We start from the raw sequence: 16,177 nt of genomic DNA on the forward strand, positions 1-16,177 counted from the left end.
CTATGTGAACTAGTGTACCCCCTTTTTAAAGGGGTGTCCCTGGTAACTTACCAATGTGGTGTTAGCTACATATGTGCCTACATACCAGTGTATACATGCCACTAATCTAAGTAATTTTGGGTCATGAGAATTGGCTCTAGTGGCCTATTAGACTATGTGTGCCTGGGCTACCACGCTGAATGGCTTAGCTCTAGTGAACAATATGGCTATGTGTGCCTGGGCTACCATGCTGAATGGCTTAGCTCTAGTGGACAATATGGCTATGTGTGCCTGGGCTACCACGCCGAATGGCTTAACTCTAGTGGCCTATGACTATGTGTGTCTGAGCATTATGTGTGGCTTTAACAAATGGTAACACGTTGCAGGCTAATAGAGATGAGAAAAGAAACCCTCCACAACCACCTGAGCAAAGAAATAGTATAATGATGTAGCATTGTTTGATAATTGTCATTGTCAATCCCTGTATACTACCTGTTATAAAAGTGAAGTCATTTGGACAAATGGAAATAAGGTGAGCCCCTGTTAAATGGCAATAAGTGGCAAAAAGTGAATCCCATAATATCACTTACTAAATTCTACAGCGTGCAACCGACTGTCGGTCCTCACAGCATAAACACAAGTGAAAGCATATGGCCACAAGAGCGTGCAAAAACCGTTCACTCATCTCAGTAGCGAACTCAGAAAGTGCCGCTACATCAGTGAGCTGTCCACACTGCAAAGTGTCTCCTATTTACACTTCTGTTGTTAAACGAATACCTCAGCGTTTTAAGTAGAGAGAGTGATTTCTGACAGATAGTAAACATGCAGCCACCGCTCAGATCAACAAATGCGTGTAGCATGAATCAGCCACACTGCCTGCCGCTGCAAGACACGCCGCATACAGAAAACACCTGATGTTATCTAGAGCGCAAACACAGATAATACAGAATATAACACAAATTACGCATTGAGGTATCAAATGAGGCACTCCTGCTACGTTTGAGAATACATAGAACTGCCTTGGCACACTCTAAGTAAGTTGAAATGATAAATATCATTCTACGTGAAATCTATTAATAAGATGACGGTAACATACCGACATTGCATAAATCGACTGTTCATCCTGTAGTTAATATATGCTGAATATAAATTCGAATACAGCTGCTCGCATACTTGGTATGTAAAATAAGATGAAAACATTGTTTGCATTTTAATTCATGATAATATTCACATTGCATGATCAACTCATTGCTGACACAAAACTCATCTCACTCAAATTAGCAACAGGTAACGTTAGGCCTGCACACAGTGCACAGTGTCTTAACCGCAACATCCGCTGCGTTGTATTATTGATATTCGCTACATTGCTATCTGAATTTGTTATGCGCTGCTGCCGCTGCTGCTGTACAGAATACTTGCTGTAGCTCCGTTAGATGTGCGAATACAAAAGCGAAGCCTGTTTCCACTAAAGTTCTGCAAGCTTGTCTCTGTATCCTTATAAAACATTGCATATGCGTTAGCTGCTAATATGCATAGTAAGTCTCTCTAAGCATTAAAACAGGATTGTTGATGTGATATAGAAATCAATAGAGCAGACTACGCAAATGCACAGTGATAGTATAAAACCCATGTACTTATCTTAGATGATTTCTGAAGCACGCTGCACTGCTAAGGCAAATGCTAACTCATGTATTTAAAGATTGAGCACGCAAGCTCATTGGCTACTAATTCAGCAGGAGCCAATCATCTGTGTCCTATAGATAATGATGTGATTATGAGCAGGTTGAGTTAAAGGACCTATTAGCCTGCCATTAGAGTTTCATGCCAGAACTTTGTATTTACAGATTATGAACAGATTTATATTAATAAATAATATGTGAATAATAATATGAATAAATAGGCCTGAATGAATTCAACGATATTGCACTAAAGAGTTGGAATATGGCACTTGTAGGTATATGCTTTGGGAGGCATTAACTGTTCAAGAGGGAAATGGCCTGTGGGAAGAAACTGTTCTTGTGCCTAGATGTTCTAGTGCCCAGTGATCTGAGGCGCTGTCCAGACGGCAACAGTTCAAATAGGTTGTGGCAGGGGTGAGTGGAGTCTGTGATGATTTTACCTGCCCTTTTCCTCACTTTGGAAGAGTTCAGGTCCTGGAGGGTGGGCAGGGGGGCACTAATTATCATCTCAGTAGTCCGGACTGTAGTCTCCTGATGTCTAATTTGGTAGCCGAGCCAAACCAGTCAGTTATACAGTAAATGGACACAAGACAGACTCAATCAGTACGTTTACATGGACAACAATATTCTGATATTAACACGATTAAGACAATACTCTGATTAAGAAACTACCATGTAAACAGCGATTTTTAATTATCTTAATCCGGCTAAAGTCATACTCGAAGTAAACACAAATCGAATTAAGACAGGTGGAGCATTCCTATTTTAGTCGCATTATCGGAGTGCATTATAGATATGTACACATCTTAATCACACTATTAACGTCATGTGGGAGTTTTCGCCGCATTTTGCGACAGGACACATAATACACGCACGGCAGTGGTCAACTGTTTGATGGCAAACAAGAGAGCAAGCTTCAAGCAAGAAGCCACAAATCAAATTCCTCAAATTCACCTCATCTCTCATCCTCTGAGTTTGTTGCGGTGGCATGAATGAAATGTTGCTGAATGAAAGTACAGAGGAGGCCTGTTGCTGGATAATTTGTATCCACCGTCCTCTGTTTACAGAGCCCCACACATGACAGGGAAAATAAATAGTAGGCTAAATTGTGCGCACGATTTACTAATTCGTTCCCTCGATTTATAAATCATGCACATGATTTATAAATCGAGAGAACGAATTAGTAAATCGTGTGCACAATTTATTTATTTTCTTAAATGTCATATGCGGGGCTCCGTATCTATTTGCATGTATAGCATGTCAAATAATTAACTGCACTTGAAGCTTTCGTAAAATTAAAAATGAAATTGTATATTGTACCATAACGAAGACAAACTGTGTGATGATATGTGAAATTCTGTAGAGTACATCAGACGGCGTGCCATGGGGATGTAATGACGTTTGCCATTAATCGATCTTTGTTCTATAACATGTAAAATGGCAACATAAAAGGAATATTCTAAAAGCAACTCATGTAGACACCTTAATTGTAATATTGTCTTATTCAGAATAAGGTCAATAATTAGATTACTGCTGTCCATGTAAACGTAGTCAGTGACAGCTGAGTAAAACTGTGTCAGCAGCTCCTGTGGCAGGTTCAACTTCCTCAGCTGGTGACGGAAGTACAACCTCTGCTGGTCCTTTTTCACAGTAGAGTCTAAATGATTGTCCCACTTCCAGTCCTGAGAGATGGTGGTGCCCAGGAACCTAAATGACTCCACTGCTTTCACAGTGCTGGGGGAGGTGCTTTCTCCTGAGGTCCACTATCATCTGCACTGTTATGAGCATATTCAGCTCAAGGTTGTTATGACTGCACCAGACAGCCAGCTGCTCAACCTTGTGTCTGTAAGCAGACTTGCCTTCATCCTGGATGAGGCCGATGACAGTGGTGTCGTCTGCAAACTTCAGAAGATTGAGGGGTCTTTAGAGGTGCAGTCATTTGTGTACAGAGAGAAGAGCAGTGGAGAGAAGACTGCAAAATCCTTATGTGTTTATTCAACAATGTGTGGGTCTATGTAAAATATGGGATGTGATTTGTCCCGTATTTTACATAGACCCACCCATTTTGATACCGGATGCACCATTTTACCTGTAAATACGGGACGATTCTGTATTTCACAGGATGGGTGGCAACCCTAATTTTGGCTTTAATAAGATTTTCCCAATAAACAGGCAAGAATAAACCTGGTGTACTCCATGATTCCTGTTCATTCTGACAACAAAGCACTGGAATGCAACAAGCTCGTAATCACAACTTCTGAAGTGGGAATTATGAAATTCTGATAGCATGTGAAGGCAGCACAAGTCCTCCTGGGAAATTTGTATTTACGAGGTGGGAAGTCGTGTTTACGATTTCAGGTGCGCTCAAGTCACTTTCGTCGGAGCAAGATGGAGGTGTACCTTCTCTTAATTAACTACACAAAAATATAGCAAGGTTTTTGAACTTCTAGAAAATGAAGAACAAAGAAAATGCATCAGATGTGTTTTGCTTTGTAATGTTTTTAATTTATGAAGCCACTGTAAACTTTTAACTTTTCGACATGACTTGAATGCACCAGTAGTTATAAGTGAATCCTCGTCCAAGGCACAATGGGTTGTGGGTAATATTAGCTGTTAGATTGTGCATGGATCTGCACTTGGGATTCTAACTGGAAGAAACATCCGGGTATCTTTGGAATACTCATTTCAACACACTAAGGTTTGGGACACCCTAATTCTAATTTTGAATACTATTGAGGATGGATACTATGTGAACTGGGAAGAAGCATATGTCAAATTTATATTTTGTTTTCAATAATTTGTGGCAAGTAGCTGCGTTATAAGCAGATGACCTTTACCTGATTAGTAGGGAGATGTGGCCATATTATACAACAATGCACTACTGTATTTATTTAAAAAATATATTTACCCTCCCAAGCTTTTCAAATAAAAAGTGTCATACCTTGGCTGTCATTTTTTCTCATTCTCATTCTCATTTTTTTTTTTTTTTTACCAGGAAGAGTAAGAGTGTAACTTTCTTATGAAATGACCTATAACACTATTTGCCTTGAAGAAATAATAGTAAAAATACAACTTTTGGGATTTTAGGCCAAATTTCTCTGTTTCACCATCATTTGTATACACAACTATTCAAATTTCACTACTGTAAGAATCTACACTTCTGTGAACATTCAGTTAAGAAAATATGAGAATTTATCATGTATTTGGGCCAGACTGCTGCCATCTGGTGAAAATAAATGAATAAATAAAGAACATGACCTCATTTAGTTTATGAAAAAAACAAAGAAACGGGTCAAAACTGACTGAAAAGCTTATGTGTTAAATAGTTTATTTAAAAATTCCACATTTAAATTCCAGTTCAGAAGTATTTGTAAGGTTTACTAAGAGAACTAGACAAACAACTAAACAAACTAAACTAAACAAACAAACAAAACAATCTTGTATTATTAAAAATAAAATAAAAACGTTTGTCTCTATTACACATACAGTATTTCATGGTTATACTATTTATCACAAAGCTGCTAGCTGATACCACATATGGCTGTAATGTTTTAGACTGTTCTCAAAATGAATGTTTCATAATGAAAGAGAAATATAGACTGACATGTTTTTCCCATTTAAAATACATTATTAGCTGCAAATCTGTTTGACATTAAAGTAATTATTTTATAAATTAATACATTCATTAGTAGTGAGCAATGTGGAGTAGAAGCTGAACTCCATGACTGTTTGTTGCAGGATTTCTCTCACCAGTAAGAGAGAGAAAAAAAAAAAAAAAAACGTTCATGTTACATTTCCCTACTCTTCCGTTTCTAGTAGATCAAGCTATCTGGATCCCCATGCTTGTGCACAGTAGAGATAGAAAAGCTTAATCTGCATTTGTGTTTTTCTTTTTGTTACTGCTTTTTGTTGTTTTTATCTGCTTTACACGTGCTTTCTTTGGTAATTTCCCTCACACTCTTTTCATTGAGACACTGTAAACTTAGTGGTGCAAGGGAATACCTATGACCTAAATTATAAAAAAAAATGTATACAGTATAAGCAAGTTTCTATTTCCTTCTAAGTCATTTGCTTTATATTATTTATATTCAGTTAGTACACACTTAAGGGCTTTTTAATTTCACACATGCTGATACACATAAGAAATGCTTAATGTTGCCAATTATATTTTCCTTTTAAAAGTCATCAGTTGCAGCAAAAATCTCTACATCATTTGCAGTAACTTTGTTCATAAACAAAAATCACATAATATTAACTTTATTTTTTTAAAAACTTAAAAACCTTTTGTCTTATTTCCTTGACTTGTAAGCCATATATTACAGGATTCAATCCTGGTGGTACAACATTAAAAACTATACTTGCTATTCTTCTATTGTCAGAGTATTCAGAAACACGATGGAGAAAAATTGAAACAAATCCAGAGACCAGCATGATTGAGTAAATTGTCAAGTGAGTACAGCAGGTTTTTATGGCTTTTTTGTTTGTTGCTTTGTTCTTGCCGGTTAAACAGACAATTGCAATTCTGAGATAAGTTAATACAACACTCCCCATTGAAGAGACAAGTAAAACCACAGTGAAAGTTAATCCATATACATTATTAATCACTGTGTTTTCACAGGACAGTTTAAATAGCGAAGCATTGTCACACACGTGGTTTTGAATCACAGATCTGCAGTGAGAGAGACGCACACTGAGGCCGATCAGAATTCCCACCAGCACTACTGCAGCACCCCAGGCTCCTGCCGACAGTTTTACCACCATATTATTGCTCATTATATTTGAGTATCGCAATGGATTGCATATGGCAACATATCTGTCAAAGGCCATGATCATTAGAATAGTATGAGATGTTGTTCCATTCATATGTCCAAAAAAAGCTTGGATAACACACTCCACATATGTGATGTAGCGCTCAGAGGGGTCTGCTAAAAAATCCCTCAGCAAACGTGGCACAATAACAGTTGGTCCTAGAACATCTTTTATTGGCAAGTTGCAATAAATCATGTACATGGGCTGGTGTAAACCTTTTTCCGCTGAGATCTGTATCAAAATCCAAAGGTTAGATATGATTATAAATATGTAAGCCATCAAAATGATGAAAAATGCAAGATAGCTGTACTGATGTGTAACATTCAGTCCTTCCACTAAGAGTACGCTGTATCTAAATGTCAGGTTGTCCATCTGTGACCTAAACAAAAGGTAGAGATACACAGAGTGACGACAGGAATATTATCTCAAAATATTGCTACATACTTTAAGTGTACTGTAAACATTTCCTCAGAGTGTTTTTTCGAAAAGAATCCTTTCTTCATCACTTCTTTGGAAATGTTAATACTTTTCCCAAGCCATCTGATCTTGTTTTCTCATCCGTACTACTCTGATCCCAAGAAATATTGATGATCACTGTGAAATTGTGATGTCTAATAATAGAAAATGCATTTACTAAGAGAATATTCTTGCTTACCAAAGTAGATGACTGGTATATGCTGGTATATAAGCTGGCGCGTCAATTCATAGATGCACTCTCAACAGTTGCACCCTCTCCTACTCTGTGTTACTTGGTTATCATGGCATTCAGAAGCACAACAAGCTTGTTTCTGAGTTTATATGTTTTGACAACTTCAGATTTGTCATCATACCCCAAGAGAAATAAATGTATAGCTCTTTTTGCTGTGATTGGTGGACTGCTGATTAGGTTGATTAACCTTACAAACCAAATGTGAAAAAAGGTTTGTTAATTAAATGCTCAGACCAAATAAAACTTTTTGCTTTCTAAATTTGTGGCACAATTGTATAATGATTTTGTCTTATTTAACTTATTCTAATAGTGTGTCCGCAGGTTATTTTCTGGGAGGTATTCCAGAAAGCAAGGTAAACTTACCATCCAGGGATGTAAAATATTTAAGTGATTTTACCTGATTTGGGTTATTTCACCCAAAAAATTCTGTTATTAATTACTCACCCTTTTGTCATTCAAAACCTGAAAGACCTTCGTTCATCTTTGGAACACAAAGTAAGATATTTTTGATGAAATCTGTGAGCTTTCTGGCCTCCAATAGACTGCAACACAATTATCACTTTCAAGGTCCAGTAAAGACATTGTTAAAATAGTCCATGTGACTACAGTAGTTCAACCTTAATGTTATGAAGTGAGAGAATACTTTCTGTGTGCAACAAACAAACAAAACTAATGTGTACAGTGCAGCGCTTCTGGGCTCTACATCAGAATGCCGGCTCAGTATTGGCCGACACTATTCACATGAGCACCACGACGCATGCGTGTGATGCTAATGCAGGAGCTGGCCAATAATGAACTGGCATTCTGACGTAGAACCCGGAAGCGCTGCACTGTGTTTACTACATGATCAGTGTAGGAGATTGACATGGAAGAGAAGAAAGTGTTGAAAAAAATCATTATTTTAGTTTGATTTTTGCATATGAAAAGTATTCTCTTCGCTTCATAACATTAAGTCTGAACCACTGTAGTCACATGGACTATTTTAACAATGTCTTTACTACGTTTCTGGGCCTTAAAATTGGTAATTTTGTTGCAGTCTATCGGAGGCCAGAAAGCTTGAATTTCATCAAAAATATGTTAATTTGTGTTCCAAAGCTGAATGAAGGTCTTATGGGTTTGGAACGACATGAGGGTAATTAATGACAGAATTTTAATTTTTGGGTGAACTAACCCTTTATTGTACTTAAATATTATTTTGGGTTATTTGTACTTTACTCAAATACAATTTAATGCTGCCTTCATGTGCTATCAAAAATTTGATAATTCCCACTTCTGAAGTCTTGATTATGAGCTCATCGCATTCAAGTTTCGAAATGGGATGGCATTCGTGTGTAATTTTTAACTAGGAAACTCGTATTTACGATAATTCCGAGAGTATGTGAAGGCAGCATGAACTGAATACTTGTACTTTTATTTACTTACATTTCTGAAGAAAAATCTGTACTTTTTACTCCTTACAATTTTATTTTGACTTGAAAAGTATTTGTTACATTTTTGAAGATTATTTTTATCCATCTTATGCACATTAAATGGCAAACGAAAGCTCAAACATGTGCTTGATGCTAGTGACCAGAGGGGTGTCAACATTTTATTTCACCTTTTGTTGAAAGGAGCAATTTGCAAGGTGCAGCACACATTGCAAATTGAGGAAAGTTGGTTGCAAAATACAGATGAATAAGAAGAAGAGAGACAGAAGAAGAAGATGATTTTCACAGTTTCACAAACTCTATTTTTTTGTGATTGGAGAAAACATTATATTTTAAGTAAGTTTTAAGGTTTAGCACTGGGTATAGGCTTCCTGAACAATACTTTAAGACAGTTGAGTCGCTGTGGTTCCCAGTTTAGCCTAACATAAATTGTTTACATCTGTGCTAGTAATACATGCATATTTCTTTTTTATTTATTTATTTTTCAGGCAGATTTCTGCTTGATACCTAGTATGTCAAATTGCAGGTTTTTTAGTAAATTTACTCTTTTGTTAGTAAACTGTGCAATTTAGGCAACACAAATGCTTTCTTCTCTTTGGTGTTTGAGGTTGCTCAAACCTAGATTATGTACACAGAGTAAACAGAGTACCCAAGTCTCTCAAATATGTGAGTACATTAGTGTATGTTTGTGTGTAAAGAATTATAGTGAAATGACCCTTTTGGACCACTCTCTCTGGCACACTGAAGTACTCTGGGTTAAGTGAATGATCACTTAGTAATTAATGTTCCTTAGATGACTGTTTAGGGTTACACACTCAATTTCTGTCATGGTCAACAGACCCCCTGAAATAGAATTCAGGTATAGAGTTATATACCTATAGAGTTCGCTTTCAGAATTGGGGATCGCTTTGGGAGACCAAGCTACTTCGAGTGTAAGAAAAATGAGCCAATGCATATTGACATGCAATAATTGCAACAGCTGCTCTTCACTGCTGCGTGAGTATTTAATGAGCATCAGGTGCGTTGCATATTTGCTTTTCGCTTCACAGCCGAACACGTGCTGTTCCTGCTTGTGTGTTTTCTTGAAGAGTGGTGGAAGATGAGCTGTTCTTTTAGGAAGGAGCCTCTGCGTGTCTGGTGCGGGTGTGACGGCGCTGACAGTGTTGGTCGCGATCTTACAAGAGAGCAAAAACAGCTGTTCTCACAGCTCGCGGGAGAGGGCGCCTTCAATGAGATTGCTGTTTATACAGCTGAGAGTTGCGTCTTCAACGAGTGTGTGAGTGCCCACAACAGGCTTGCACTATTGTACTGTTTGTGTAGCCGTGGCCACTTCCCTGTGTGTTTCAACACCAGAGAGGGCAAATTCCTAAAAGAGCACACACGGTCTGACCCTGCATCTTTTTCAAGATGTCATTCAGACCATGTGCTACTGGATGTGGTCGTTACCTGGCCCCCGGTGATGGTCATGATTACTGCCTCACATGTTTGGCCTCGCACACGCTGAGGTGGCACTCATGGATGGTACATGTTCTCAATGCGGGAACATGACCATCTCAGTGTTAAGGTCGAGACTCCAGTATCTGGAAAGGACCGGAGCCCCTTCATATATTCCCTGATGTAGTTCTTCTTCTGGGTCAGCTCAGAAGAAGCCTACATCGGTTAATAACCTAGGTGACCTGAGGATTAAAGTGAGGAAAACCCTGCCGAGTAAACCTCCTCACTCCTCCATGACACTGCAACCAGTGGAGCTTCCAAAAGGGCCAGCAGTTTTCAGCAGCATAGAAGCAGATGGAGGCTATTAAGCACATCCTGTCCCGAGGACCAGCAGCTGCCTCCACCTAGATGTCGGCCGCAGCGCCTCCACCTGCTCGTCACCGAGGGCGCCCCCCGCGGCTGCCTCCGTCCCTGCTCTACCTAAGCAGCAGCCTACACCTAGACGGCAGGTGGCCGGCCGCAAGGGGGAAGCCCAACCCGTCCAGGCCCCCGCCAAACCAGGCGGCAAGCATAAGGGCAAGCAGTGGAGGATCTGCTCTCCGGGAGATAGTGTCCGCACCACTCCCTCCCTTGGAGGAGGGCCGGGTGGAGAATCTTTTTTGTTTCCTTTTGTTTTTGTTTTGTACCGACATTTAAAAAAAAAAAAATAGAGCAGTTTCTTCTATCTCTTGGTCACAAGAGGGCGCAGTTGGCAGTGTTTGACGTGTTACAAACACCTTGCCACTCCATTTTCCCTCGCTCTTCACCAGCAGGCAGCAGCGTACCCTTCGGGCTGTCCCTATCACCTTGTGTCTTTACGAAGGTCACGGAGGCAGCCATTGTTCCACTCTGAGAATGCGGTGTTCGCATTCTCAACTATCTCGACGACTGGCTGATACTTACACAGTCTCAGGACCAGTTGTGCAAACACAGGGACATGGTGCTCCTTCACCTCAGCCTGTTGGGACTTCGGGCCAACAGGGAAAAGAGCAAACTCTGTCTGTGAGTATTGCTGTGGTATTCACGGATGCCTCTGCCACAGGCTGGGGGGCCACGTACAACGGGCTTGCAGTGTCGGGTCTGTGGATGGGGCCTAAACTGCACTGGTACATCAACTGCCTCGAGTTGCTAGCAGTACGTCTTGTGCTGGGCCGCCTCAAAGGGCTGCTACATGGCAAGCATGTGCTGGTCCGTACGGATAATACTGCAACCATTGCATGCATCAACCGCCAGGGTGGTCTACGCTCCCGCCGCATGTGGCAACTCGCCCGCCATCTCCTCCTCTGGAGTCAGAAGCATCTGATGCAGCCAGATGCAGCCAACGAGCTCTCACAACAGCCTGTGCTTCCGGGAGAGTGGCGACTCCATTCCCAGGTGGTCCAGCTGTTGTGAGACCTCTTTGGAGCCGCACAGGTAGACCTGTTTGCCTCTCCGGACTCAACCCATTGCCAGTTGTTTTATTCCCTGACCGAGGGCACCCTCGGCACGGATGCACTGGCGCACAGCTGGCCCCAGGGCCTTCGCAAATATGCGTTCCCCACAGTAAGCCTTCTCGCACAGACACTGTGCAAAGTCAGGGAGGATGAGGAGCAGGTCTTGTTATTTGCACCATATTGACCCAACCGGGCTTGGTTCTCGGAACTTACGCTCCTCGCGACAGTCCCTCCTTGGCTCATTCCTCTGAGGAAGGACCTGCTTTTTCAGAGATGGGGCACCCTATGGCACCCTCTGGAAACTTCATGTCTGGTCCCTGGATGGGACGCGGAGGTTCTAGGTGACCTACCCCAGTCAGTGGTAGACACCATCACTTCCGCCAGAGCCCCCTCTATGAGGCACCTCTATGCTTTGAAGTGGAACCTGTTCGTTGAATGGTGTTCTTCCCACCGGGAAGACCCCTGAAGATGTCCGGTCAGAGTCGTGCTTTCCTTCCTGCAAGACAGGTTGGAGTGAAGGCTGTCTCCCTCCACCCTGAAAGTGTATGTTGCCGCGATTGCCGCACATCATGATGCAGTTGATGGTAAGTCTCTTGGTAAGCATGACCTGGTCATCAGGTTCCTTAGAGGGGCGAGGAGGTTGAACCCTCCTCGTCCTACCTCAGTACCCTCTTGGGACCGGACTCTGGCATCTCACGGCACTGCAGAGACTTCCTATTGAACTTTTGCAGTCAGCTGAGTTCTGTCACTAAAGACAGTTCTCCTGTCTGCATTGGCTTCCATCAAGAGGGTAGGGGAGGAGGAGGCAGACCCAGCCCTAGCTTTTCTCTGTCCCGTCCGCGCACTGCGGCTGTATGTGGACAGAACGCAAAGCTTCAGGACCTCAAACCAGCTCTTTGTCTGTTACGGAGGCCAGCAGAAGGAAAAGGCTGTGTCCAAGCAGAGGTTATCCCACTGGATAGTGGATGCTATTGTCTTGGTGTACCAATTCCAAGACGTGCCTTGCCCGTTCGGGTTAAGAGTGCACTCAACTAGAAGTGTTGCTTCCACCTGGGTGCTTGCTCAAGGCACCTTGCTGACAGATATTTGTAGAGCTGTGGGCTGGGTGACACCTAACATGTTCGCTAGGTTCTATAGCCTTTGTGTAGAGCCGGTATCTTCCTGTGTATTCATCATCAGTGCCCAGTAGCACGAAGGACCCATTCTAAGTGTCAGCTTGCAACGCCACTCCCGCCTGCTGGGCCGGATACGTGCGTTTGATGCCTGGCCTACACTTGTATGCATTGTGGAACCTGTGTTAGGCTGGGTGTCCATATGTAGTGATCCCTGCGGCGATCCCATATGCCTATTCTTCCACGGTAAGGTTACCCAGTCCGAATATGTGTTGAGTCTTGTATTCTGTCTGAAATATGTTTCTGGCCTCTTCATTGCATCTCATTGTTTAAGGGCCGCTCACTTAGAAAGTGCTTTTTAATTGTTGTTGCATGCACTAGAAAGATGTTTTTGACCTCTGCGTCATTGTTTTGTCTTTCTCTTTCAACAAGATCTTTCTGTGTATGTCTGTCTGACAAACCATTTTATGCAGTTAATTCACTTTGCATTGAAAAGATGATTCAAAATTATCAAACAAGTATCTCTTCACTTTTTTTTTAAATAATTAAGTAGAATTTAAAGTTGTATTTTTTTACTTTTACTTAAGTATGTTTTTGGCCAGATACTTGTACTTTAATTAAGAAAAAATTTCACTCAGTATCTGTACTTTCACTTAAGTATTATTCTTAAGTACTTTTTACACCCGTTACTGTCACATGTAGGCAACCCTTTACTCTCAGTTGATTAATCCAAACATTGTTTACTCAAGGTATGCAGGTTCCAAAATCGCAGTCTGAGGTAAGTTCAGTCAACCCAGAGTATGAAACTCAGAGTTAACAGTGACCACACAAAGACATTCTCAACCAAGCACCATATTCAGGAGTCACCATGGACACTTACGGGGCATTTGTGCAATCACTTTTTAATCTTATCTTTTATTCTTTAATCAGTTTTTTTTATAACTGTGAACAAGAATTATTGTCACAGTTATCCTTAATTTGATGTGTTTTGGTTTCAGTTTCAAGGACTTTTAGTATGCTTATCATTTCCTTTGTTTAATTTTCCACCGTGTATCGCCGTGGGACTTTTAGTGGAGTTCTACGGAATGGAGGAAAACCCTGCCCACGATCCTGCCACTGAGGATGAGTTACCACTGGCATCTGTGGATTATAAATGTTATGAAGATTTGGCTATGGATGTTTTGCAGAATCTCTCGTGCCCACTGGTCCCACCCTGAATCAAGTTTCCTGTGTCTTCATTGTCGCCTCTGGTCCCGCACAACTCTAAGTCGTCTGTGTTATCATCGCCACTGGTTCTGTCCAGCACCAAGTTTCCTGTGCCTTCTTCATTACCACTTGCTCTGCCCAGCACCAAGTCTGTGTAGTGATTTTTACTTTCGCCCATCCAAGGATGCGAAGTAAAATAGGGATTGGTACTCACGTCACCACTGACGTTGTAATTTTTGGATCACATGTCTCTTAAGGTGTGGTTATGAGTACATCAGATGACCACTTCCCCGCTTTTCATAGTTCAGGGCACCAGTCAAGGTCTTTACCTTGGCAGTATGAGAACACTCTCAACAGGGGCTTTCATTCATTTGGAATTAATGTAAAGTGGTCAGCTGATTTATCTGAAAGATTGGTGAGATTCCTAACTTGTAGAGCCTTTTCTGTATTATCAGCACAAGGAAGACACAAGTGTAATAAATTAACAAAAGATAAACAAGAATAACTAACACAACTACTAAATGAATACCATGAATGATAAAGGAATAAAGTGCATAAGATACATAAAATACAAGTGATTAAGTTGGTGTGGCTATGGAAGAATTACGTTATCTTATGGAAATATAAACTGTTTCTCTGAAAAATAATAAGGTGGAGAACCTTATTATGCACTAAACAAATAAACGAAAAATTATTTGTTATTAACTAACATCAGCTATATTACATCTAATGGGAATTAGGAAATTATATACTGATAATATACAACAATGCCAAGGTCTCTGGAAAGAGGTGATATTTACGTTCCACGTGGTTGAGTCCGATGACGGTGATGTCTTCCACTGGTTGTGCTGGGTGACAATGCAGTGGGGAGAGGAGCCAGAATCTGTTTCAACAGTCTTGAACACGAAGCTCTGCGGGATGCTGATCTCCGGAAGCACCAAAGGGTCCCAAAATCTGGAACACGCAGATGAGGCCCTGGCGTAGGTGCAGAAGGTCCTTAACAATCTGGAACACGCAGACGAAGGTACCTTGGAAGCAAGGTTTGCTCTCCTGAGCTTAACCTTGTTGCAAATGTTGTTACTGTCTCACTGGATGGAAACTCTGAACGTAGTGTTTGTTAATGTCTCTTTCCTCACAGGCTGGAGGCTCAGAACGTGGTCGTCTCTGTTGCTGCCTCACAAGCTGTAGACTCAGATCGTGGGACCTGTTGTTGTCTTTCTGGATGGACCAGAGGCTCAGAACGGTGTTGTATCTGTTAGTGTCTCAGCTTCGCAAGCCGGGACTCAGAACGGCATATCTGTTAATGTCTCACTCCTTACAGAGTTGAGACCCAGAACGGTATATCTGTTAATGTCTATCCTCGTGCAGGACAGACTCAGAACGGTGTATCTGTTAATGTCTATCTTCGTGCAGGACAGACTCAGAACAAGGAATGTCTGTTGAAAGGGTACCTTTATCCCTTTCCGATGAGGAGGAGATTGCAATTTGGCGCTTCTCCATTCGAGTGCTGTGATTGGCTGCTGGCGTCAGAGGGGACACACACAGTGTGGCCCACCCTTCTTTCCCCCGTGGAACTCATTTGCATAAAGCACAAAGTTGGAAGTCTTTACAGTGTCTTTAAAGTTTACCAATGCATTTCTCACTTTCCAAACAACCACCAGAATACCTTTGGCAATATTCTAAACAAATAGAGACTAAACATGATGGAAGAAGATTGAACCGTCATGCTTTCATTCAATTGTACATTAACAGCTGAATCTGTGTCAGATGTTGCACTACAAATAGCTGTCACTGAGAATACTTATTCCTGTGAATAAGTATGAAATGGATGTGTAGTTTGCATCAGTTCTAAGGTTTTCAAACATAGTTTTGAATGGATTTGGATGGATCTTTGTGATCTCTCTTTGCTTCACCCATTGCTGCTGAGGTCCCGAGGAATTTTTATGGCAGTCTCTGGCCAACCTTAGGAAGCAGTCTCTAGATGGGTGAAGGGCAGAAACTGCATGTGGACCAATGAGAAGTCCTGTCCTTCTCAGGCTTGGTACAAGAGGTCTTCTTCTTGCCCTCTAAGAGAGGTCTGGATGTTGTCCTTACAATTAGATGTTGTACTGCTGTTGTCTGTCTTGTCAAATGTGTTTGTTATAAATTAATGCGCTGGTGGTGTAGAATATGGCATTATGAAAATAGCTTTTTAGATTCCAATCACGAGCCAAAATTTTGTAGCATCGCAGCATGCGGCCAGCTTGTAGCGCCGATGCGGTTTACTTAGCCCGAATTGAACAGTCCATCTTTAGAAATAGAACAATGTGGTAGCACTGATTTACTCATGCTGTTTTGTATATACAGTCTA

General features: G+C 41.2%; 2 protein-coding genes across 2 annotated transcripts in view; one reads left to right on the forward strand and one right to left on the reverse strand.

The window, feature by feature from the left end:
- The window catches only part of slco2b1 (solute carrier organic anion transporter family, member 2B1), a 207,573-nt gene that overhangs the window by 56,801 nt on the left and 134,595 nt on the right, over positions 1-16,177 (forward strand). The window lies entirely within an intron of this gene.
- Positions 5,916-6,839, reverse strand: LOC127503376 (olfactory receptor 52N2-like). Its single transcript, XM_051877069.1, has one exon. It carries the CDS (start codon positions 6,837-6,839, stop codon positions 5,916-5,918), a length of 924 nt encoding a protein of 307 aa, XP_051733029.1.

The sequence above is a fragment of the Ctenopharyngodon idella genome, chromosome 21 (genome assembly GCF_019924925.1).
Source record: "Ctenopharyngodon idella isolate HZGC_01 chromosome 21, HZGC01, whole genome shotgun sequence".
Lineage (NCBI taxonomy): Eukaryota > Metazoa > Chordata > Actinopteri > Cypriniformes > Xenocyprididae > Ctenopharyngodon > Ctenopharyngodon idella.

Excerpts from the sequence above, each read along its gene's own strand:
- LOC127503376 (XM_051877069.1), bottom strand. The coding sequence starts at position 6,839 with ATGGACAACCTGACATTTAGATACAGCGTACTCTTAGTGGAAGGACTG.